Source organism: Aquarana catesbeiana, linkage group LG03 (genome assembly GCF_042186555.1).
Source record: "Aquarana catesbeiana isolate 2022-GZ linkage group LG03, ASM4218655v1, whole genome shotgun sequence".
In the NCBI taxonomy this organism is placed as follows: Eukaryota; Metazoa; Chordata; class Amphibia; order Anura; family Ranidae; genus Aquarana; species Aquarana catesbeiana.
In genome coordinates this window covers 718,821,571-718,847,483 of record NC_133326.1, presented here as the reverse complement: position 1 = coordinate 718,847,483, position 25,913 = coordinate 718,821,571, and the positions used below count along the sequence as shown (strand labels likewise).

Below are 25,913 nucleotides of genomic sequence, written 5' to 3'. Positions count from 1 at the left end.
TTGGGGAGTTCTGGTAAACAGAGATAGTTGTAAATTTAAAAATCTGCAAGAGATTGAGCATCCTATTACATCGCCGGTGGACATCCAAATGCTCATATATCAATAGATAGCACAAGGGATCGGAGCTCAATCATAAGTCAAATTGGGACCAAAAATGAAAAGTAGCCAGCAGATATTGTAATAGTATAGATGCACACAGCTCAAAATGCATAAGGGGGGATATGATCACCATGTATAAATATATAAGGGGGGATATGATCACCATGTATAAATATATAAGGGGGGATATGATCACCATGTATAAATATATAAGGGGGATATGATCATTCACCATATATAAATACATAAGGGGGGGATATGATCTCATGTATAAATACATAAGGGGGGATATGATCACCAGGTATAAATACATAAGGGGGATATGATCTCCATGTATAAATATACAAGGGGGATATGATCTCCATGTATAAATATATAAGGGTGGTATGATCTCCATTTATAAATACATAAGGGAGGGATATGATCACCATGTATAAATACATAAGGGGGATATGATCACCATGTATAAATACATAAGGGGGATATGATCACCATGTATAAATACATAAAGGGGGATATGATAATTCACCATATATAAATACATAAGGGGGGATATGATCTCATGTATAAATACATAAGGGGGATATGATCTCCATGTATAAATATATAAGGGGGATATTATCTCCATGTATAAATATATAAGGGTGGTATGATCTCCATGTATAAATACATAAGGGGAGGATATGATCACCATGTATAAATACATAAGGGGGATATGATCACCATGTATAAATACATAAGGGGGGATATGATCACCATGTATAAATACATAAGGGGGGATATGATCTCCATGTATAAATATATAAGGGGGATATGATCTCCATGTATAAATATATAAGGGTGGTATGATCTCCATGTATAAATACATAAGGGGGGATATGATCACCATGTATAAATACATAAGGGGGATATGATCACCATGTATAAATACATAAGGGGGGATATGATCACCATGTATAAATACATAAGGGGGATATGATCATTCACCATGTATAAATACATAAGGGGGGGATATGATCACCATGTATAAATACATAAGGGGGGATATGATCACCATGTATAAATACATAAGAGGGGATATGATCTCAATGTATAAATATATAAGGGGGGGATATGATCACCATGTATAAATACATAAGGGGGATATGATCACTATGTATAAATACATAAGGGGGATATGATCACCATGTATAAATACATAAGGGGGGTATGATCACCATGTATAAATACATAAGGGGGATATGATCACCATGTATAAATACATAAGGGGGATATGATCAACATGTATAAATACATAAGGGGGATATGATCAACATGTATAAATACATAAGGGGGATATGATCACCATGTATAAATAGATAAGAGGGGATATGATCTCCATGTATAAATATATAAGGGGGGATATGATCTCCATGTATAAACATATAAGGGGGATATGATCTCCATTAGGGATGAGCTTCGAGTTTGAGTCGAACTCATGTTCGACTCGAACATCGGCTGTTCGCAAGTTCGCCGAACAGCAAACAATTTGGGGTGTTCGCGGCAAATTCGAATGCCGTGGAACACCCTTTAAAAGTCTATTGGAGAAATCAAAAGTGCTAATTTTAAAGGCTAATATGCAAGTTATTGTCATAAAAAGTGTTTGGGGACCTGGGTCCTGCCCCAGGGGACATGGATCAATGCAAAAAAAAGTTTTAAAAATGGCCGTTTTTTCAGGAGCAGTGATTTTAATAATGCTTAAAGTCAAACAATAAAAGTGTAATATCCCTTTAAATTTCGTAGCTGGGGGGTGTCTATAGTATGCCTGTAAAGGGGCGCATGTTTCCCGTGTTTAGAACAGTCTGACAGCAAAATGACATTTCAAAGGAAAAAAGTCATTTAAAACTACTCACGGCTATTGCATTGCCGGTCCGACAATACACATAGAAGTTCATTGATATAAAATGGCATGGGAATTCCCCACAGGGGAACCCCGAACCAAAAAAAAAAAAAAATGACGTGGGGGTCCCCCTAAATTCCATACCAGGCCCTTCAGGTCTGCTATGGATATTAAGGGGAACCCCGGCCAAAATTAAAAAAAAAAAAAATGACGTGGGGTCCCCCCAAATTCCGTAAGACCCAGTATATATCCATATACCCCAGTCGAAGTCCTAGCGGACGAAACGCGTCGGTTTTGTTATGCCTGTCTTGCCACAACCTAACTAAGCGCTTAATTTTATATTTACCTCGTACCTGGTTCCCATTTCTGTTGTTACTAGCCAGTGTGCATTTTATGGTACTATTTTTTAATAAAGCTTTGAAAAGCTGAATCACACTATGGGGAAGTCTTCTTTTTGATCCCTATCTTTTGAGGGCTAATACCCACCACACGGAAATTGTCCTGGGACGAGCTGTTTGTACCTACACCATGGATGGCGGGAGCCGGTAGGATTTGAGAAGGTTGGTCAGTGTATGTCACGGTGTTCCATCCTTTCCAGCCGATGTGGATAAAGGTGCTACATCCTCCATTTCTCTATCTTAAGCCTGTCTGACTCCCAAGCCGCTGGCTGGTGAGTCCACCATTGCTGGTAAGAGTACTTTCACCTGTCCCTATCTGCATGCAAGTTTGATTACTCCATCTTGTGGTTGCCATCCCCAGATCCAAGGGTCCCACATCACCAATCCTGGTTGCTGCCGGTTCTTCTTTTTTGGTCAAGTTTTTCAAGTGTTTGCCTATGCATCTGTTTTTGGACTTTTTAGTTGCACTATTATATCCCTGTTTGTACTGCAGTCTTCCGGTTGCAATAGCCACACTAGTATTATTTGCTATTTCGGGTTATTATTACCCATTTAATGTATGTTGCACTATTGGGTCTCCTTGTATAGGCTATACTGGTATGGATTCATTAATTTTTCTTACGTATATCATCACCTGTTTGTATTTTTAGAGTGTTAGCTATTTTTTAGTACCCACACTCCATACTCCACTTATCATCACTTGTTTGTATTATGTTAGAGTGTCAGTTATTTTCTAGTACCTACACTCCATATTGTTCACTTTTCTTTTATTAATACATATTCTATTGATGGCAGTTAATAGGATATATTTGAACAGTCCTGGTTTCACTAAACACTTTATTGTGCTTCATTGCTCTCCAGACAGACATTCAGGCGGGCTTTGCTCAATAACGAACAAAATATATTATTTTCTTGCTCCCCCAGCGCCACACTTTATTCTTGTTTTGATTATTCATGTTCGTGTCCCATAGACTTTAATGGTGTTCGCGTGTTCGAACGAACTTTTTTCCTGTTCGCATGTTCTGGTGCGAAACGAACAGGGGGGTGTTCGGCTCATCCCTAATCTGCATGTATTGGGTATTGGGTAAACTTATTGGGTAAACCTGCGTTTATATCTCCACATACCTTAAAACTGAACATTGCATGACTGCAAAAAAGCTTATTGGGTAAACCTGCGTTTATATCTCCACATACCTTAAAACTGAACATTGCATGACTGCAAAAAAGCTTATTGGGTAAATCTGTTTGTCACCACTGTTTCAACTCCATCTGTAGCCATGCTCACATTATTTCAATGTTTATTTAGCCATTAAGTCTTACCTAAATTATGGGTTGCCTTATCTTTACAATTTTGGCCTTTTAGTCCCCTTGCAGTTTGATTGTGGTGTGAAAGTTATGCCCTGCTAGCTGTGTTGCTAATATGCCCTCCTAATTGATTGCCAGATTCAACCCACACCCAACACACAGTATAAAAACAAGGCCTTCCTTACGGGGGAACACATACAGGGGGCTGCACATACAGGGGTTCTTCCAAAGAAGTGGCGTTCTTAAAATAAGTGGCACTTCTGCTCTTGCACTTCAGCGATTTGCACAAAGCAAACTATAAAAGACTGCAGGTGACCCCATTTCCTAATTTTATCATCTTCCTCTCTGAAACATGCACTCTTTACCTCTCCTCCTTTTCACAATTGCTGCCTCTCTCCTCAAACTCTCTTTTCTACATCCCTCTGCTCCACCCCACAACCTGTACATATCACCCTCACTTCTCCCCTCCCCCTATTACTGCACTCATCACCTCTTTCTAACTCTAAGCCCACTTGCTAACATACCCCCCAGGATACTGAAGCATGTCCCCTCATACAAATCATATTCTCATATTACCTCCCTCACTCTTCTGCTTCTCCTAATCGCTGGAGATATTTCCCCAAACCCTGGGCCCACTTTATTTAACTGTGCCCAACACACCCATCACCATCACCCTACACCCTCTGGCAGTAGTCGCAATCTACACAATCTAGTCTCCATTCCTCTTCTTGCCAACACCAGCCTCACTCTCTCCTGCGCCCTCTGGAACGCCCGCTCTGTCTGCAACAAACTCACTGCTGTTCATGACCTCTTTGTCACTAATTCCTTTAATCTACTTGCTCTCACAGAAACCTGGCTCCACGAATATGACACCCCTTCTCCTGCTTCCCTCTCCCAGGGCGGCCTTCACTGGACTCACTCCCCCAGGCCTAATGGACGCAAGGGAGGTGGAGTGGGATTCCTCCTATCCCCCCAGAGCACCTTCCAGGTTATTCACCCTCCTCCCTCTTTTTCACTCTCATCATTCGAAGCCCACTGTATACGTCTATTCTACCCCACTTCCCTAAGAATTGCTGTGATCTACCGGCCCCCTGGACCATTATCGACTTTCCTTGATGAGTTTTCTGCCTGGCTACCCTACTTTCTCTCTTCGGAAATTCCCACAATCCTTCTCGGTGATTTCAACATCCCTGCTAATACAAACACTCCTGCTACTTCTAAACTTCTTAGTCTAACCTCTTCATTTGACCTGAAACAATGGGTACAGGCTTCTACTCACTCTGATGGCAACACCCTTGACCTTGTATTCTCTTACCTATGCACTCCATGCAACTTCTCAAACAATCCTTTTCCTCTCTCCGACCACCACCTTATTAGTTTCTCTCTCCCCCTGTCTTCCACCACCTTTCCCTCCAATCGCCTAACCGTCACCCGTAGAAACTTTCGCAACTTCAACTCCTCTCTCCTCTACTCTGCTACCGACCACCTCTATGACAAAATCTCCCCCCTGTCCTGCCCCAACCAAGCCATATCCATCTACAATAAATCTCTGTCCTCCACCCTGGACAAGCTCGCTCCCCTCACTAAACGCAGAATCAGGCCTCGACCCCTACAACCCTGGCAAACAGATGACACTAAAATTCTCAAAAAACGTAGTCGCGCTCTTGAGCGTCTGTGGCACAAGACTAAGTCTCTCAAAGACTTCAACCAATACAAATCTGCCCTCCAAAAATACTATTCCTTCCTCCACACTGCCAAGCAAACCTATTTTACAACTCTTATTAATACCTTCTCATCCAATCCCTGTAAACTCTTCTCTACCTTCAACTCTCTACTTTGTCCTCCACCGCCTCCCCCCACTGATTTACTCACTGCCCAGGAAATCGCTAATCACTTCAAAAACAAGATTGATACAATCCGTGATGAAATCTCCACTCTACAGGTATCTCCCCCAGCTAAGACCCCATGTCAACAGATACAACTGACACTACCTCTATTCAAATCTACTACTCCAGACGAAGTTGCTAAACTCCTTTCTATCGCCCACCTAACTACCTGTCCCCTGGACCCTGTTCCCTCTCAAATGCTACGGTCACCCACTGACCCCATCCTACACTCTCTAACCCACATCTTCAATCTCTCCCTCACCTCTGGCGTCTTCCCCGATGCTCTAAAACATGCACTGGTCACTCCCATACTCAAAAAACCATCCTTGGACCCTACCAATCTTAATAACCTACGCCCTATCTCCTTGCTCCCCTTTTCCTCTAAACTCCTTGAACGCCTGGTTTACAACCAACTGAGTGACCACCTCATTAAAAACAACCTTCTTGATCCCCTTCAATCTGGATTTCGCCCTCAACACTCCACAGAAACTGCTCTTTTAAAACTCACAAATGACCTACTAACTGCAAAAACAAACGGACACTATTCTGTACTCCTACTTCTGGATCTTTCAGCTGCCTTTGACACGGTTGACCACCCCCTCCTCCTCAAAAAACTTCACTCCATCGGTCTCCGTGACTGTGCTCTTCAGTGGCTCTCCTCCTACCTATCCCAACGCACCTTCAGTGTCACTTACAATTCTACTTCCTCCACTTCTCTTCCCTTCTCTGTCGGGGTCCCCCAAGGTTCTGTTCTTGGACCTCTTTTATTTTCAATCTACACCTCTTCCCTGGGTCAGCTGATAGCCTCTCATGGCTTTCAATATCATTTCTATGCTGATGACACACAAATCTATCTCTCCACCCCTCAACTCACTCCATCAGTCTCCTCACGCATCACTAACTTACTAACCGACATATCTGTATGGATGTCACACCACTTCCTCAAACTCAACTTGTCCAAAACCGAGCTTATAATATTTCCTCCCCCACGTGCCTCTTCCCCTGACTTCTCTGTGAAGAGCAATGGCAAAACCATCCACCCGTCCCCACATGTCAGGGTGTTAGGTGTTATTCTAGATTCTGAACTCTCCTTTCAGCCCCACATCCAATCACTTTCCAAAGCTTGCCGCCTCAACCTCCGCAACATCTCTAAACTACGTCCCTTTCTAACCAGTGAAACTACAAAGCTCCTGATCCACTCCCTGGTTATCTCTCGCCTTGACTACTGCAACTCACTCCTCATTGGCTTACCTTTAAATAGACTATCCCCCCTTCAGTCCATCATGAATGCTGCTGCCAGACTCATCCACCTTACAAACCGATCAGTGTCTGCTACCCCTCTCTGCCAATCCCTCCATTGGCTACCACTCGCCCAACGAATTAAATTCAAAATACTAACAATAAGTTACAAAGCCATCCACAACTGTGCCCCCAGCTACATCACTAACCTAGTCTCAAAATACCAACCTAAACGCCATCTCCGTTCCTCCCAAGATCTCCTGCTCTCTAGCTCCCTCATCACCTCCTCCCATATCCGCCTCCAGGACTTCTCCCGAGCCTCACCCATCCTCTGGAATTCCCTACCCCAATCTGTCAGACTGTCTCCAAATTTATCCACTTTTAGGCGATCCCTGAAGACTTTCCTCTTCAGAGAAGCCTATCCTGCCTCCATCTAACAACTGCATTATTTTCTCCATTAGCTCATCCCCCACAGCTATTACCCTTTTGTATAACTTGACCCTCCCTCCTAGATTGTAAGCTCTAACGAGCAGGGCCCTCTGATTCCTCTTGTATTGAATTGTATTGTACTTGTACTGTCTGCCCTAATGTTGTTGTAAAGCGCTGCGTAAACTGTCGGCGCTATATAAATCCTGTATAATAATAATAATAATAATAATAATGTATAAATATATAAGGGGGATATGATCTCCATGTATAAATATATAAGGGTGGTATGATCTCCATGTATAAATACATAAGGGGGATATGATGTTCATGTATAAATACATAAGGGGGGATATGATCTCCATGTATAAATATATAAGGGTGGTATGATCTCCATGTATAAATACATAAGGGGGATATGATGTTCATGTATAAATTCATAAGGGGGGATATGATCTCCATGTATAAATACATAAGGGGGGATATGATGTTCATGTATAAATACATAAGGGGGGATATGATTTCCATGTATAAATACATAAGGGGGGATATGATCACCATGTATAAATACAAAAGGGGGGATATGATCTCCATGTATAAATATATAAGGGGGATATGATCTCCATGTATAAATACATAAGGGGGATATGATCTCCATGTATAAATATATAAGGGGGGGATATGATCTCCATGTATAAATACATAAGGGGGGATATGATGTTCATGTATAAACAGATAAGGGGGGATATGATCCCCATATAAAAAATACATAAGGGGGGGATATGATTTCCTAAGGGGGATATGATCTCCATGTATAAATACATAAAGGGGGGTATGATCACCATGTATAAATACATACAGGGAGATATGATCCCCATATATAAATACATAAGGGGGGATATGATCACCATGTATAAATATATAAGGTGGATATGATCTCCATGTATGAATACATAAGGGGAGATATGATCTCCATGTATAAAAACATAAGGGGGGATATGATCACCATGTATAAATACCTAAGGGGGGATATGATCCCTATATATATAAATACATAAGGGGGGATATGATCACCATGTATAAATACCTAAGGGGGGATATGATCCCTATATATATAAATACATAAGGGGGGATATGATTTCCATGAATAAATACATAAGGGGGGATATGATCTCCATGTATAAATATATAAGGGGGATATGATCTTCATGTATAAATTCATAAGGGGGGATATGATCTCCATGTATAAATACATAAGGGGAATATGATCTCCATGTATTAATACATAAGGGTGATATGATCTCCATGTATTAATACATAAGGGTGATATGATCTCCATGTATAAATACATACAGGGGGATATTATCACTGTGACAGAACCCACTGTCACTGTGTGTTTTGGAGGGAGCTGTGGGCTAGCCTCCTACTCACAGACTATGGCCCAGCAAAGAACATGAGATTTGGAGGGCTATTTGCCGTCTCCCACCTCCTGGAGAAGATGCCACCTCCAAACTTTTGTGTCCGTGTTCGCTGGTTCATTGGAACTGGGTGAACGCGGCATCTGTGGCTGGGCTCGTGGAGTCATTCCTGGCTAACTAAACCTATTGGCCTGGCTGGGCTAAATATATACTTTTATTCCACAATGTACTTTTAGCTGATAAAGGCATATACAAGATGGCGGTATTCCCAAAGCGTGGGACTATGAGACTTGGGGACAAAATGGCATTGAGATAATGTAATGTAATGCTACATCCCTTCTCCTCCATCCCCCCCCCCCCCACTGTTGTTGCTGTGTTTAAATGTGTTGGGTCATGGCACGTAGACAAATGTCTGGAGACACATCTCAGCAGGGGATGTGTAAAGAGGGGCTGCCTGCTTATCGAAATCCCTTTATGTGTTTCAACTGTAGTTGTTTGAATATACAAGTGTTGAGTTTCCATTGGTTCTTCCTTGTCCCCTACCCCCTCTATGACAAGGTTAAGGGGAGTGTACCTAACTGTGTTTAAAAGTGTATGTTTGGTACTTAATAAAGTGTTGATTAGGGATGAGCCGAACACCCCCCGGTTCGGTTCGCACCAGAACCTGCGAACGGACCAAAAGTTCGCACGAACGTTAGAACCCCATTGACGTCTATGGGACTCGAACGTTCGAAATCAAAAGTGCTCATTTTAAAGGCTAATTTGCATGGTATTGTCCTAAAAAGGGTTTGGGGACCCGGGTCCTACCCCAGGGGACATGTATCAATGCAAAAAAAACTTTTAAAAACAGCCGTTTTTTCGGGAGCAGTGATTTTAATGATGCTTAAAGTAAAAAAAAAAAAAGTGAAATATTCCTTTAAATATCGTACCTGAGGGGTGTCTATAGTATGCCTGTAAAGTGACGCGTGTTTCCCGTGTTTAGAACAGTCCCTGCACCAAATGTCATTTTTAAAGGAAAAAATCTCATTTAAAACTGCTTGCGGGTTTAATGTAATGTCGGGTCCTGGCAATATGGATGAAAATCAGTGAGACAAACGGCATGGGTACCCCCCAGTCCATTACCAGGCCCTTTGGGTCTTGTATGGATATTAAGGGGAACCCTGCACCCAAATTAAAATAAGGAAAGGTATAGGGCCACCAGGCCCTATATACTCTGAACAGCAGTATACAGGCTGTAGGTTTGTTGTTAAGTAGAATCTCTTTGTAATTTTGAACGGGTACATTTTTAACGTGTTTAGCTCCAGCCAAAAAATCTTTTTTAAGCTTTTTGGAAAACATAGGGAAGGGTTATCACCCCTGTGACATTTGTTTTGCTGTCTTTCCTCCTCTTCAGAAGATCACACCTCACTTTTTGTCCCAATGAAAAATGTTTTTTGAAAATTTGGGTTTTTTTGTGGAACAAGGATTGGAAAGCATCAGTGGAAAGGAGAAATGTTTTTCCCATATTAACTCTTACAGGAGAGAATTTCCCTTCCTAGGGGTAGATTTCATCTCACTTCCTGTTGTCTCCTTCCGTTTGCAAGTAGGAGTCGTTTGTAAGTTAGTTGTTTGAAAGTAGGGTCCTGCCCTATATATACTCAGCAGAAATTTGGGCCTTAGGTGTTGCTGTGGCCACAACACTGTAAGCCCTCACAGGGCTCTGCTGTGAAATATTAGATCAAGAATTGTAATTACACGCCCCAGTTAAACAAGGGCTGAAAAATTGGGCCTTAGGCACTGGTGCTGGTGCCACAACACTGCAACCCCTCACAGACACTCTAGTTGGAATGCAGGAACGAGCCCTGCTGCAAAGTATTGCATCAAAAATTGTAATTACACGCCCCTGTTAAACAGGGGCAGAAAAAATGGGCCTTAGGCACTGGTGCTGGTGCCACAACACTGCAACCCCTCACAGACACTCTAGTTGGAATGCAGGAACGAGCCCTGCTGCAAAGTATTACATCAAAAATTGTAATTGCACGCCCCTGTTAAACAGGGGCTGAAAAATTGTGCCTTAGGCACTGGTGGTGGCGCCCAGAACCAAAAATGTTCTTACAAGCTATCAGCGTGATGATTGAGGAGGAAGAGGATAATTACTCAGGGATAGTCACTCAGCATCAGCATAGGCAGTCTTTGAAGGGATCTGAGATTTCAAAAAAAATTATTCGGTTACATCAGCATCAGGTGCTTGGTAGCTGGTGGTGATCCAAGACTCATTCATTTTTATGAAGGTCAGTCGATCGACTGAGTCAGTGGACAGACGCACCCTGTGATCGGTTACCATGCCTCCAGCAGCACTGAATGTGCGTTCCGAAAGAACGCTGGATGCAGGACAGGCCAGTAGCTCAATTGCATACTGTGCAAGCTCTGGCCAGTGATCCATCCTCAAGACCCAGTAACCCAGAGGATTTTCGGTGGGAAAGGTGTCCAAGTCTGATCTTGCCCCTAGGTATTCCTGCACCATGTAAAACAGACGCTGGCGATGGTTGCTGGAACCGATCATACCTTGGGGCTGCGGACCAAAAAATTGTCTGAACGCATCGGTCAGACGGCCACCTTCTCCACCGCTCCTTCTTTGACTGACCGAAGCCTCAGCAACACGTTGTCCAGAAACAGGAGTTTGTAACCTCCCAGTCTCTGGGAACGCGTTGCACAGACCTTTCTGCAAGGCCTCCCGAAGATGTTTCATCCTCTGCTCCCTCTGCGATGGCAAGATAAGGTCCGCAACCTTACCCTTGTAACGTGGATCAAGGAGGGTTGCCAGCCAGTATTGGTCCTTCTCCTTGATACCACGAATACGAGGATCCTTACGCAGGCTTTGCAGGATCAGGGAGGCCATGCAGCGTAGGTTTGCTGAGGCATTCGGTCCGGAGTCCTCTGGGTCACTAAGGACGACATGGTCCGCAGCCACCACCTCCCAGCCACGTACAAGTCCATGTGTTTCTTGGGACTGATCCCTTAAAGACTGCTGCTGATGCTGAGTGCCAGGCTCCACCTCCATACTGACACAATCTTCCTCCTCCTCCTCCTCCTCTTCCTCCTCGTCCTCTTCCTGTGTGATCGGCGGGCACGCAGGAACACTGTCTGGATAAAGGGGGCCTTGAGAGCTAAGGAAGTCCTCCTCTTCCTGCCTCTGTTCTGCCTCAAGTGCCCTGTCCATTATTCCACGCAGCGTGTGCTCCAACAGGTGGACAAGGGGGACAGTGTCACTGATGCATGCACTGTCACTGCTCACCATCCTCGTGGCCTCCTCAAATGGTGACAGGACAGTGCATGCATCCCTGATCATGGCCCACTGGCGTGGGGAAAAAAAACCAAGCTCCCCTGACCCTGTCCTGGTGCCATAGTCGCACAGGTACTCATTGATGGCCCTCTGCTGCGTGTGCAGCCGCTGCAGCATGGCCAACATTGAGTTCCACCTGGTGGGCATGTCACAGATTAGGCGGTTCTTGGGCAGGTTAAACTCCTTTTGGAGGTCCGTCAGCCGAGCACTGGCATTATATGACCGGCGGAAATGCACACAGACTTTCCTGGCCTGCCTCAGGACATCCTGTAAGCCCGGATACCTGCCCAAGAACCGCTGCACCACCAAGTTAAGGACATGAGCCAAACAGGGCACATTTGTCATTTGTCCCTGTCGGAGGGCAGAGAGGAGGTTGGTGCCATTGTCGCAAACCACCATTCCTGCCTTAAGTTGGCGTGGCGTCAACCACCTCTGAACCTGCCCCTGCAGAGCTGACAGAACCTCTGCCCCAGTGTGGCTCCTGTCCCCCAAGCACACCAGCTCAAGCACCGCATGGCATCTTTTGGCCTGCGTACTTGCGTACCCCTTGAACGACTACGGAGCACCGCTGGTTCCGAGGAAGAGGCCATGGAGGAAGAAGAAGAGGAGGGGGTGGAGGAGACAGGTGTATCACAATCATTAGCATTTTGGAGGCGTGGTGGCGGAACAACCTCCAACACTACTGCACCATGTCCTGCATCCTTCCCAGCTGCCAGCAGAGTCACCCAATGCGCCGTGAAACTTAGGTAACGTCCCTGTCCATGCCTGCTGGACCATGAGTCAGCAGTAATATGCACCTTACCGCTGACCGCCCTGTCCAGCGAGGCATGGACATTGCCTTCCACATGCTGGTAGAGAGCCGGAATTGCCTTCCGTGAGAAAAAGTGGTGTTTGGGTACCTGCCACTGAGGAACCGCACATTCCACAAACTCACGGAAGGGGGCAGAGTCTACCAACTGAAAAGGCAGCAGTTGAAGTGCTAGCAATTTTGCCAAGCTAGCATTCAACCGCTGGGCATGTGGATGGCTGGGAGCAAACTTCTTTCGGCGGTGCAGCAGCTGGGGCAGGGAAATTTGCCTGGTACAATCTGACGTCGGTGTACCAAAATCAGATTGCCCACAAGTACGTGGCTGTGACACACCTAATTCTACACCTTCATTCCTCTCAGTGCAGGTCTCAGAGAGGACTGAAGGTCTAGTGGGGTTGGAAATCTCAGCTGATGAGGAGCAAGCAGAGGTCCTCTTTGTTCTTTGGTGTGGGTCTTTTAGATACGCTTGCCAACGAACTGCATGGCAGGTCAACATATGTCTGGTCAAGCATGTGGTACCCAAGCGGGAGATGTTTTGGCCACGCGAGATACGGTTGAGACATATGTTGCAAATAGCAGCGGTGCGATCTGATGCACTCGTCTCAAAAAAGGCCCACACCAAAGAACTTTTTGAATAACGCGCAGAGACTGCAGCGCCCTGCACATGTGGAGCTTTGGGGTGTGATGCAGTCAATGTGCTGCCCTTAGGCTGGCCCCTGGAGGGCATCCTGCCTCGTTGGTGATGTGCCGCCTCCTCCTCCTCCTCCTCTCTCCTATCAGGCACCCACGTTGAGTCAGTGACCTCATCATCCCCTCCCTCCTCATCACTGGAGCAAACCTGGCAGTATGCTGCAGCAGGGGGAGCATGACTGCCAGATTGCTGTCCTTCTTGGGCACCCCCTCTGTCCGTGCTCGTGTTACTGCCTTCATCAAGCTCAGTATCATCATCAAAGCCTTCCAAACGCTGGGCATCCTCCTGGAGCATGTACCCAACACTGTGGTCAAACAGTTCAAGGGACTCCTCAGGAGGACATGGTGGGGCTAGGGAAGGAGTCACTGATGACATTGAGCCGAGGGAAGAGGCCGCTGCTTTGCCAGACAAAGTACCCTGGGCATGGGTGAGAGAGGATGAGGAGGATGAGGACGGCTTGGTCATCCACTCGACCAAGTCTTCCGCATGTTGCGGCTCAACATGGCCAGCTGCCGAAAAAAAGGCCAAGCGTGTCCCATGGCCACGTGCTGATGAGGATGCACCGTCTCCACGACCAGCACTAGACACAGAGCCTGCTTGCCCTCTCTTATTGGCTTGTGACTGTCTGCCTCTCCTGCTTGGCCTTCCAGACATACTAATGGCCTGTAGCTGCACTAAGCTGGGATATATATATATATATATATATATATATATATATGTACTGATACTGCAGCTAGCAAAATCAACTGCCTGCCTGTAGTATGAGAACACCACCAACCTTCTACAGGTAGCTTTAGCTGAACACTGTGAGGTGGATGCACCCCACTAACTTGTAGGTTTAGCAGAACACTGTGAGCAGGACGCACTGCACTAACTGTAAATAGTCTAGCTGCCTGACTGTGGTACTAATAGGATCAAAAGAACACCAGCAATTTTCTTCAGGTAGCTGTATTTACTGTAACAAGACAAGCCTGCCTGTCAGTAAGAAGATAACAGAAACGGATCTAGCTGAACACTGTGAGCAGGACGCACCCCACTAACTTGTAGGTTTAGCTGAACACTGTGAGCAGGACGCACCCCACTAACTTGTAGGTTTAGCAGAACACTGTGAGCAGGACGCACTGCACTAACTGTAAATAGTCTAGCTGCCTGACTGTGGTACTAATAGAATCAAAAGAACACCAGCAATTTTCTTCAGGTAGCTGTATTTACTGTAACCAGACAAGCCTGCCTGTCAGTAAGAAGATAACAGAAACGGATCTAGCTGAACACTGTGAGCAGGACGCACCCCACTAGCTTGTAGGTTTAGCTGAACACTGTGAGGTGGACGCACCCCACTAACTTGTAGGTTTAGCTGAACACTGTGAGCAGGACGCACCCCACTAACTTGTAGGTTTAGCAGAACACTGTGAGCAGGACGCACTGCACTAACTGTAAATAGTCTAGCTGCCTGACTGTGGTACTAATAGGATCAAAAGAACACCAGCAATTTTCTTCAGGTAGCTGTATTTACTGTAACAAGACAAGCCTGCCTGTCAGTAAGAAGATAACAGGAACGGATCTAGCTGAACACTGTGAACAGGACGCACCGCACTAACTTGAAGGTTTAGCTGAACACTGAGCAGGACGCACCCCACTAAATTTTGTAGATCTAGCTGAACACTGTGAGCAGGATGCACTGCACTAACTGTAAATAGTCTAGCTGCCTGACTGTGGTACTAATAGGATCAAAAGAACACCAGTAATTTTCTTCAGGTAGCTGTATATACTGTAACAAGACAAGCCTGCCTGTCAGTAAGAAGATAACAGGAACGGATCTAGCTGAACACTGTGAGCAGGACGCACCGCACTAACTTGAAGGTTTAGCTGAACACTGAGCAGGACGCACCCCACTAACTTTTGTAGGTTTAGCTGAACACTGTGAGCAGGACGCACCCCACTAACTTGTAGGTTTAGCTGAACACTGTGAGCAGGACGCACTACACTAACTGTAAATAGTCTAGCTGCCTGACTGTGGTACTAATAGGATCAAAAGAACACCAGCAATTTTCTTCAGGTAGCTGTATATACTGTAACAAGACAAGCCTGCCTGTCAGTAGGAAGATAACAGGAACGGATCTAGCTGAACACTGTGAGCAGGACGCACTGCACTAACTTGTAGGTTTAGCTGAACACTGTGAGGTGGACACACCACACTAACTTGTAGGTTTAGCTGAACACTGTGACCAAGACGCACCCCACTAACTTGTAGGTTTAGCTGAACACTGTGAGCAGGACGCACTGTACTAACTGTAAATAGTCTAGCTGCCTGACTGTGGTACTAATAGGATCAAAAGAACACCAGTAATTTTCTTCAGGTAGCTGTAAATACTGTAACAAGACAAGCCTGCCTGTCAGTAGGAATATAACAGGAACGGATCTAGCTGAACACTGTGAGCAGGACGCACTGCACTAAATGTAAATAGTCTAGAAGATAACAGGAACGGATCTAGCTAAACTGAATACAGTGTATATATATATGCAACACCTGGGATGCATATATATACACAATACACTGTAAGTGCAGCTAACTGACTGACTGTTCTGCCTAATCTATCTAACTCAAATCAAATGTTACTGTCTGTCTCTCTCTCTCTCTTAATGAACGCCGGAACACACCCTACACAGGGCCGCCGTGTAGGCGGCCTTATATAGTGTGGGGCGTGTACTAAATCCCCTGAGCCATAATTGGCCAAAGCCTCCTTGGCTTTGGCCAATTACGGCTCTCTGTTAAGGCGGCGCTGTGATTGGCCAAGCATGCGGGTCATAGTGCATGCTTGGCCAATCATCAGCCAGCAATGCATCAGCCAGCAATTCGGCGAACGGGCGAACAGCCAATGTTCGAGTCGAACATGGGTTCGACTCGAACACGAAGCTCATCCCTAGTGTTTTTGCTCTGCATGTTTAACCCTCAACACCTGTGTGGCTTATCTTGCGATTGAAGGGTTAAGGGCTGGTTATGGCGAGTCTGCAGGTGCAGGCTGCGGGTGCGTTTGGAGGACAGGAGACACAGGTCTGGCGGAGGGTGCCCAGCAGGGGTATTTGAGATCCATCACAATCACCATGTATAAATACATAAGGGGGATATGATCTCCATGTATAAATACATAAGGGGGATATGATCTCCATGTATAAATACATAAGGGGGATATGATCTCCATGTATAAATACATAAGGGGGGATATGATAAATATTTATAAATACATAAGGGGGGATATGATCACCATGTATAAATACATAAGGGGGATATGATCACCATGTATAAATACATAAGGGGGATATGATCAACATGTATAAATACATAAGGCGGATATGATCAACATGTATAAATACATAAGGGGGGGATATGATCTCCATGTATAATTATATAAGGGGGGGACATGATCACCATGTATAAATACATAAGGGGGATATGATCACCATTAGGGATGGGCTTTATGTTCAGGCTTTATGTTCAGGTCCAACATGAGTTCGACTCGAACATATTCTCATACATATTCTCCTACATATTTTTGGTAAAAAAAATTTGCAATAAGCGTTTATTGTTTGGTTTGCGCAAAAGTTATAGCGTTTACAAAATAGGGGATAGTTTTATGGCATTTTTATTAATATTTTTTTTTTTTTTACTAGTAATGGCAGCGATCAGCGATTTTTATTGTGACTGCAACATTATGGCGGACACATCGGACATTTTTGACACATTTTTGGGACCATTGTCATTTATACAGCAAGTAGTGCTATAAAAATGCTCTGATTCCTGTGTAAATGACACTGGCAGTGAAGGGGTTAACCACTAGGGGCGGGGAGGGGTTAAGTCAGTACTAGGGAGTGTTTTCTAACTGTAGGGGGGATGGGCTAGCTGTGACACATCACTGATCTCTGCTCCCGATGACAGGGAGCAGATATCAGTGACACTGTCACTAGGCAGAACGGGGAGATGCTGTTTTCATCCTCTTCGTGAGGCGATCGCGGGTAAAATTACTTTTTTTCTTTAGAAATGTCATTTTGTGCAGGGACTGTTGTAAACACGGGCAAAATGTGCCACTTTACAGGCATACTATAGACACCCCCCAGGTACGAAATTTAAAGGAATATTTCACTTTTATTGTTTCACTTTAAGCATTATTACAATCACTGCTCCCGAAAAAACGTCTGTTTTTAAAACTTTTTTTGCATTAATACATGTCCCCTGGGGCAGGACCCGGGTCCCCAAACGCTTTTTATGACAATACCAATACCCGTTACGTAACAGGTGACCCTGCCCCCCTCTGACATCACGAGGATGCCACAGGGAAGTCCCCGTCAAGTCCCTGTGCGTCAGAGGAGGCGGGGTCACCGGGTGGCCCCGCCCTCCATTATTTAAGAACCGTCAGAAGACGAGAAGCGTCACACAGCGGAAGCCTCCCATCATGGTGAATGGGGAGCGGCCCGTGGAGGAAAATGCCGGACGAAGAAGAGGAAGAACCAGAAGAAGAAGAAGATGGAGGAAGAAACCGAAGGAAGACAGAAGAAAGAAGAAGCATTTAAATAAAGGAATTGTCAAAAACTGTCTCTTGTCATTTTTAACATTTTTGACAGTTTTTTTGTGAATTGGTAGGGGTATTTTTGTACCCCCTTACCATTTCACACAGGGGGGGGCCGGTATCTGGGGGTCCTCTTGTTAAAGGGGGCTTCCAGATTCCGATAAGCCCCCCGCCCGCAGACCCCCACAACCACCGGGCAAGGGTTGTGGGGATGAGGCCCTTATCCCCATCAACATGGGGACAAGATGTTTTGGGGGGCTACCCCAAAGCACCCTCCCAATGTTGAGGACATATGGCCTGGTACGGTTCAGGAGGGGGGTGCTCTCTCGTCCCCCCCTCTTTTCCTGCGACCTGCCAGGTTGCATGCTCGGATAAGGCGAACTCAAATATTCCGCGCTTAGGACAGTATCTTAAAAGAACTGCAGCCCCCCCAAAAAAAGGAAAACACCAAGATGAAATCCAAAAGACTAGAGAACTATCATGGGGAATAAGGCGCTGTTCAAAAGTGAATGGAAATAAAAATAGTACCCCAAAAAAAATACATCAAAGTGTAATACTACAATATGTGGGAAATACTGTAAATGAATGCGTAAATAGCAAACAAACAGTGTGTCATGTGCAAATGCCACATGCGTAAAACTTCACATAATATTATAAAATCAAGTGCAAATAAATGTAGGTGTAGCTGGAGCATCAATGGTCCTAAAAGAAATGCATACACCTAAAAATAATGATATGGATATAAAGAAAAAAATATATATATGTGTAATGTTAGTGCTGATTTAAAAAATCCCAGAAAAGAAAAAACACATAAAATATACCCCCAAAAAATTGCACAATTAGGATCAATCAGTATAATAAGGTATTAATGTGATAGTGCACCAAGATCATCCAAAATAGGATCCAAATGATTTACAGTAAGTGTCCAAACAAAAATAAAGTTCTATATATGTGAAAAAAGAAAAAATCTGTGAGAAGTGTCTCTGCTTCCAAAGGATCCCGTGTGGATTGTTGTAGTTATTATGTGATCTCCTCCTCTGGAACCCCCACTTGTGTCCCCACTCACGGGAAGGCCCAACCCCTGCAGGGGTAATGAGCATGTAAATGTAGATCCAATGGCAGGAATAGATCGGTGTCCCCCTCAGTGACTCCACCATCTCCTTCCTGGTTGTGCCACCACTGGTCCTTTAATGAAGTTACCGGAGCGTGTCCATATGCATTGAGAAGAGAGGAGCCTCATAGTGTAAATCCAAAAAGTTTATTTAGCCAGTCAGCTTACATTTAAAACAAATAGGTAAAACGAATGGTATCCAACTAGGAAGTGGTACTGTTCCACCGGCTAATGAGGGGCCAATAGCCGAGACAGTAGCGAGGCAGCGGCGTGCGTTCCACAGCCCGACTGCTGAAAACCGGAAGTGTTCGAACAACAGCTAGAGCGACGTATGCGTACCAACGTGACCACGACTTACCCGTTTCATCATCAAGACGTTATCTGAGGCGTGGCCATCTTGGTACTCCATACTTCCTAATATGCTACAGGGAGGCGCCGGGTGTCCAATCCAAATGGGAGAATGGTATGAGAAGAACACGCCCACCCAGCGGGGAATATTGAATAGGCTCCTATGGGAGGACTAAGGGCAAACCCACAGGCATAAAACCCCCTGGGGGAGAAAGGTGAAAGTGTACAATTGTTTAAAAGGTGTGTGATAAGTATCTCTATGGGGCGCCTCCATGCAAAGTTAGAAGCAGCAAATTAGAATTGATAATTAACCTAACAGGCAAACAGATTATAATACAATCAGCTTACATGTGAACGCTGATACAAAGGAGAAGGAAAAAGGCACATGTCAAATCATACCACTCATAAATAAAAAATAAAGGTAAGATGATGGCAACAGTATGAAAAAAATAAATAAAATATACAAAAATGTATAAAAATTAATAAATAATAATCCAAAAAATAAAAAGTAAAAAATGTAGGTAAAAAGGCAAGAAATTAACTTTACGCCATAAAATGTTTACTCACAACGATAATTAATATATAATATCTCAAGCTCATGAAAATGGGGGGAATTTCAAATCATGATAAAACCCCCCTCTGATAAAAGCAGGTATTAAAAATATAAAAATGTAAAAAAAGTGAAAAGAATGGAAAAAATGAAGAAAATGAAGAAAAGGAGGAGGTGTGTAGTATCCACTCAGGTTATTCTATGTGAAGCTAGTATAAGTTGATCAACCTTTAGAGGGCTGGAGAAGGAGGCTATGTTGAACTGAGGGGAATATAAACATATACCATAAGATGATTAGAATTAGCAAAATGATGTATAATTCATTATTAAAATATGTGCGAGTGTATGCTCCCAGATCAAACCCTCAGTAAAAAAGACTCACTGGTATATATTATATATCCTAAAAATATGAGTTTATGCATGGGTTGGAGGGCGGAGCTAGAAATGAGATAAGAAGCAATTTAAATCGATGTCCACGTTAAGTCCTCTAGGCACCAAGCTATCTAGACGGTATATGCATCTGGTTTCGTTCTGGGATATCTGTATCTTCTTACTACCTCCCCTCCAATGGTCCTTAATGGTATCAATACCATGAAAAACTAAACCAGAGGGATCCCTGTGATGAAATTCGTGGAAGTGTCTAGAGAGGTTATGCTTAGGAAACCCCTTTTTTATATTGTTAATGTGCTCTCTGATGCGCACACATAGGGGTCTAGTAGTCCTGCCCACATATTGCATAATGCCCGTGCCGACTGCAATATGTGAGCAGGACTACTAGACCCCTATGTGTGCGCATCAGAGAGCACATTAACAATATAAAAAAGGGGTTTCCTAAGCATAACCTCTCAAGACACTTCGACGAATTTCATCACAGGGATCCCTCTGGTTTAGTTTTTTATGGTATTGATACCATTAAGGACCATTGGAGGGGGGGTAGTAAGAAGATACAGATATCCCAGAACGAAACCAGATGCATATACCGTCTAGATAGCTTGGTGCCTAGAGGACTTAACGTGGACATCGATTTAAATTGCTTCTTATCTCATTTCTAGCTCCGCCCTCCAACCCATGCATAAACTCATATTTTTAGGATATATAATATATACCAGTGAGTCTTTTTTACTGAGGGTTTGATCTGGGAGCATACACTTGCACATATTTTAATAATGAATTATACATCATTTTGCTAATTCTAATCGTCTTATGGTATATGTTTATATTCCCCTCAGTTCAACATAGCCTCCTTCTCCAGCCCTCTAAAGGTTGATCAACTTATACTAGCTTCACATAGAATAACCTGAGTGGATACTGCACACCTCCCCCTTTTCTTCATTTTCTTCATTTTTTCCATTCTTTTCACTTTTTTACATTTTTATATTTTTAATACCTGCTTTTATCAGAGGGGGGTTTTATCATGATTTGAAATTCCCCCCATTTTCATGAGCTTGAGATATTATATATTAATTATCGTTGTGAGTAAACATTTTATGGCGTAAAGTTAATTTCTTGCCTTTTTACCTACATTTTTTACTTTTTATTTTTTGGATTATTATTTATTAATTTTTATACATTTTTGTATATTTTATTTATTTTTTTCATACTGTTGCCATCATCTTACCTTTATTTTTTATTTATGAGTGGTATGATTTGACATGTGCCTTTTTCCTTCTCCTTTGTATCAGCGTTCACATGTAAGCTGATTGTATTATAATCTGTTTGCCTGTTAGGTTAATTATCAATTCTAATTTGCTGCTTCTAACTTTGCATGGAGGCGCCCCATAGAGATACTTATCACACACCTTTTAAACAATTGTACACTTTCACCTTTCTCCCCCAGGGGGTGTTATGCCTGTGGGTTTGCCCTTAGTCCTCCCATAGGAGCCTATTCAATATTCCCCGCTGGGTGGGCGTGTTCTTCTCATACCATTCTCCCATTTGGATTGGACACGCGGCGCCTCCCTGTAGCATATTAGGACGTATGGAGTACCAAGATGGCCGCGCCTCAGATGACGTCTTGATGATGAAACGCGTAAGGCGTGGTCACGTTGGTACGCATACGTCGCTCTAGCTGTTGTTCGAACACTTCCGGTTTTCGGCAGTCAGGCTGTGGAACGCATGCCGCTGCCTCACTACTGTCTCGGCTATTGGCCCCTCATTAGCCGGTGGAACAGTACCACTTCCTACTCGGATACCATTCGTTTTACCTACTTATTTTAAATGTAAGCTGACTGGCTAAATAAACTTTTTGTATTTACACTATGAGGCTCCTCTCTTCTCAATGCATATGGACACGCTCCGGTGGACTTCATTAAAGGACCAGTGGTGACACAACCAGGAAGGAGATCATGGAGTCACTGAGGGGGACACCAATCTATTCCTGCCATTGGATCTACATTTACATGCTCATTACCCCTGCAGGGGTTGGGCCTTCTGGTGAGTGGGGACACAAGTGGGGGTTCCAGAGGAGGAGATCACATAATAACTACAATAATCCACACGGGATCCTTTGGAAGCAGAGACACTTCTCACAGATTTTTTCTTTTTTCACATATATAGAACTTTATTTTTGTTTGGACACTTAAATCATTTGGATCCTATTTTGGATGATCTTGGTGCACTATCACATTAATACCTTATTATACTGATTGATCCTAATTGTGCAATTTTTTTGGGGTATATTTTATGTGTTTTTTCTTTTCTGGGATTTTTTAAACCAGCACTAACATTACACATATATATTTTTTTTTCTTTATATCCATATCATTATTTTTAGGTGTATGCATTTCTTTTAGGACCATTGATGCTCCAGCTATACCTACATTTATTTGCACTTGATTTTATAATATTATGTGAAGTTTTACACATGTGGCATTTGCACATGACACACTGTTTGTTTACTATTTACGCATTCATTTACAGTATTTCCCACATATTGTAGTATTACACTTTGATGTATATTTTTTTGGGGTACTATTTTTATTTCCATTCACTTTTGAACAGCGCCATATTCCCCATGATAGTTCTCTATGCTCGGATAAGGGTCTGGTATGGATTTATTGTTGGGGACCCCACGCCATTTTTTTTTAAATCTTGGCACGTGTTTCCCCTTACAATCCATACCAGACCTGAAGGGTCTGGTATAGATTTTGAGGGGGACCCCACACAATTTTTTTTAAATTTTGGCCGGGGTTCCCCTTAATATCCATACCAGACCTGAAGGGCCTGGTATGGAATTTAGGGGGACCCCCACGTCATTTTTTTTCTTTTCAATCTTATTTTATTTCAAGCGAAAAAAGTTTAACATATATAAAAAAAAAAGTGTTCTACATTAGAACATTACATATAGTATGCACAGAACAATGGATTTAAACTTTATCAGAGATGAACCTATAGAATAACATTTTGGCACATAGTCTCAGGTGTATCAACGAAGTCTCGTATTGATCATAAAAGCCTTTAGACATATGAGAAGAGTAACAAACATGTGGGATCCAACATATGTTTACCCTTATGATTTGCATGCTGGCATTATAAGGATCTACCAAATCAGGTTGATATGCTGTCGTGATCTTTTATTTACTTATATTAGGTATTCAAGTCGTTGAACTATAGAAAGGTATATGACCTTTATTTAACTGTTTACTTGTTTCAGTATATGCATGAGAGTTGGCAAAAAAAAGAGAAGAGAGAGTGTTGATGGGAACAGAAATAGAGAATAATAAAAAAGGTGGGAAAGAAAGACACCCCGGCATGGCTAGCCGGTGGATGGAGGTGGGTCATCCCTGGCCCATACTGAGAAGTCATCGGAGTATCGAAACATTGACCACGAGGTCCAAGTGATGGAGAACTGTTCCACGTCATTTTTTTTAATATTGGTTCGGGGCTCCCCTGTGGGGAAATCCCATGCCGTTTTTATCAATGAACTTTTATGTGTATTGTCGGACCGGCAATTCATTATAGCCGCGAGTAGTTTTAAATTACTTTTTTCCTTTGAAATGTCATTTTGCTGTCAGACTGTTCTAAACACGGGAAACATGCGCACCTTTACAGGCATTCTATAGACACCCCCCAGGTACGAAATTTAAAGGAATATTACACTTTTATTGTTTGACTTTAAGCATTATTAAAATCACTGCTCCCGAAAAAACAGCCGTTTTTAAAACTTTTTTTGCATTGATCCATGTCCCCTGGGGCAGGACCCGGGTCCCCAAACACTTTTTATGACAATAACTTGCATATAAGCCTTTAAAATTAGCACTTTTGATTATTCATGTTCGTGTCCCATAGACTTTAACGGTGTTCGTGTGTTCGAATGATTTTTTTGCCTGTTCGCAAGTTCTGGTGTGAACCGAACAGGGGGGGTGTTCGGCTCATCCCTAATAAGGGGGATATGATCTGTATGTATAAATACATAAGGGGGATATGATCACCATGTATACATACATAAGGGGGATATGATCACCATGTATACATACATAAGTGGTCCATATAGTGTACTTGGTGTTGAGTTATTCACCTTAAGGTCAGAGGACAAAGGGGCTTTCTTTATGTCTGGAGGAAAAGAGACTTAATCTCTAAATACAGAAAGTCTTCTTCACAGTGAAAGCTGTGAAAATGTGGAATAGAATAAATTATTTTTGTCTCTGCTTTTATTGGTTGAAATAAATGTACTTTTTTCAACCAGACTTATTATGTAATTGCTTACTAACATGTATAGGTAATAAATTGTAAATCCAGGGAATTATCTGCCTTCTGTGGGTTCAGGAATATTTTTTTCTTGGTGGGGCACGTTGTACCATGCTTTATATATATATATATATATATATATATATATATATATATATATATATATTTTTTTTTTTTTTTTGCCTTCCTCTGGATCAGTTGTAGTATAGAGCTTTTTATATTTTTATTTATTTATTTTCTCTGATTGTTGAACTTGATCGACTTTGGTCTTTATTCAACCTGACTAATTCTGTAATAATGTCACTGGTAGGATCAAGAAGAGTTTTTTTTTCCCTAACAAACATAACACAACTTTTTTGGTGGAATTTTTACCAGGCAAACAAGGAGATTGATTACACATTGGAGATTGATTAACATTGATTACACACCCTTTAAGGAGATTGATTACACAACAAGGAGATTGATTAACATTAATTACAAACCCTTTAAGGATACTAAACTTTTTTGTCAGGATTCCCACTTCCTTCAGTATTCATCAATAATCACATCTCTGACCTACCTGCCTTCATCTCCAGATTCTCAGGTCTCCTCATTGCACGTTGCGGACAAACCCGATTCCGTGCCCTGCAGAGTCCGTGTCTTCAATATCTGTGCTTGTTATCTTTAGAATTCCAGTAAAAGAAGGAGTTACTACATTTTGATTTTGGGAACTTACAAATACCACGGACACACATAGAGGAAGTGTATGAATTTCTGTATTATCAGTAGAAATATTACTGAATCAGATATTTGAACTCGGGGAGGGGGGGGGGGGGGTTCTGGCCGTGAAGCAATATATAATACACAGTGTACATCACTCCGCGTTAGGGATCAGCTCTGGGTTGGTCTGAACTCACGATAGGATCATTTTAAGGCTGTTTGATGGTTCTTTGACTGGCCAAACTAAATGGGTATAAGCTGAACCTCTGGCTGAAGCGAGCAGTGATACATTTAGCAGCGATATTACTGTTACTAAATGTGACAACTTCCCACCTAGGATGGTTGGTAGGGAGTCAGCAGCTGCCGGTGTCCTAACAACCAGTGACTCTTCCCAGTCTGGTCCATTCAGCTGTCATCTGGGGATTCTTGGCTGATAGGTGAATGTTAATAATGGGGTGATGATTGTTTAACCACCTCAATACTGGG

The 25,913-nt window shown here is 43.1% G+C and overlaps 1 protein-coding gene across 4 annotated transcripts in view; it reads right to left on the bottom strand.

Annotated features, from left to right (window-relative positions):
- LOC141133712 (CD209 antigen-like protein C) overlaps nucleotides 1-25,476 on the bottom strand; it is a 123,988-nt gene extending 98,512 nt beyond the window's left edge. Inside the window, exon 1 of one of the 4 annotated variants that reach the window (XM_073623228.1) lies at nucleotides 25,288-25,476. In XM_073623228.1, coding sequence (XP_073479329.1) covers nucleotides 25,288-25,321 — 34 coding nt within the window. In that variant the 5' untranslated portion in view covers nucleotides 25,322-25,476. The remainder of the gene's footprint in view (nucleotides 1-25,287) is intronic. The other 3 variants (XM_073623229.1, XM_073623232.1, XM_073623230.1) reach the window with 3 other exon arrangements.
- Nucleotides 25,477-25,913: the final 437 nt, after the last annotated feature.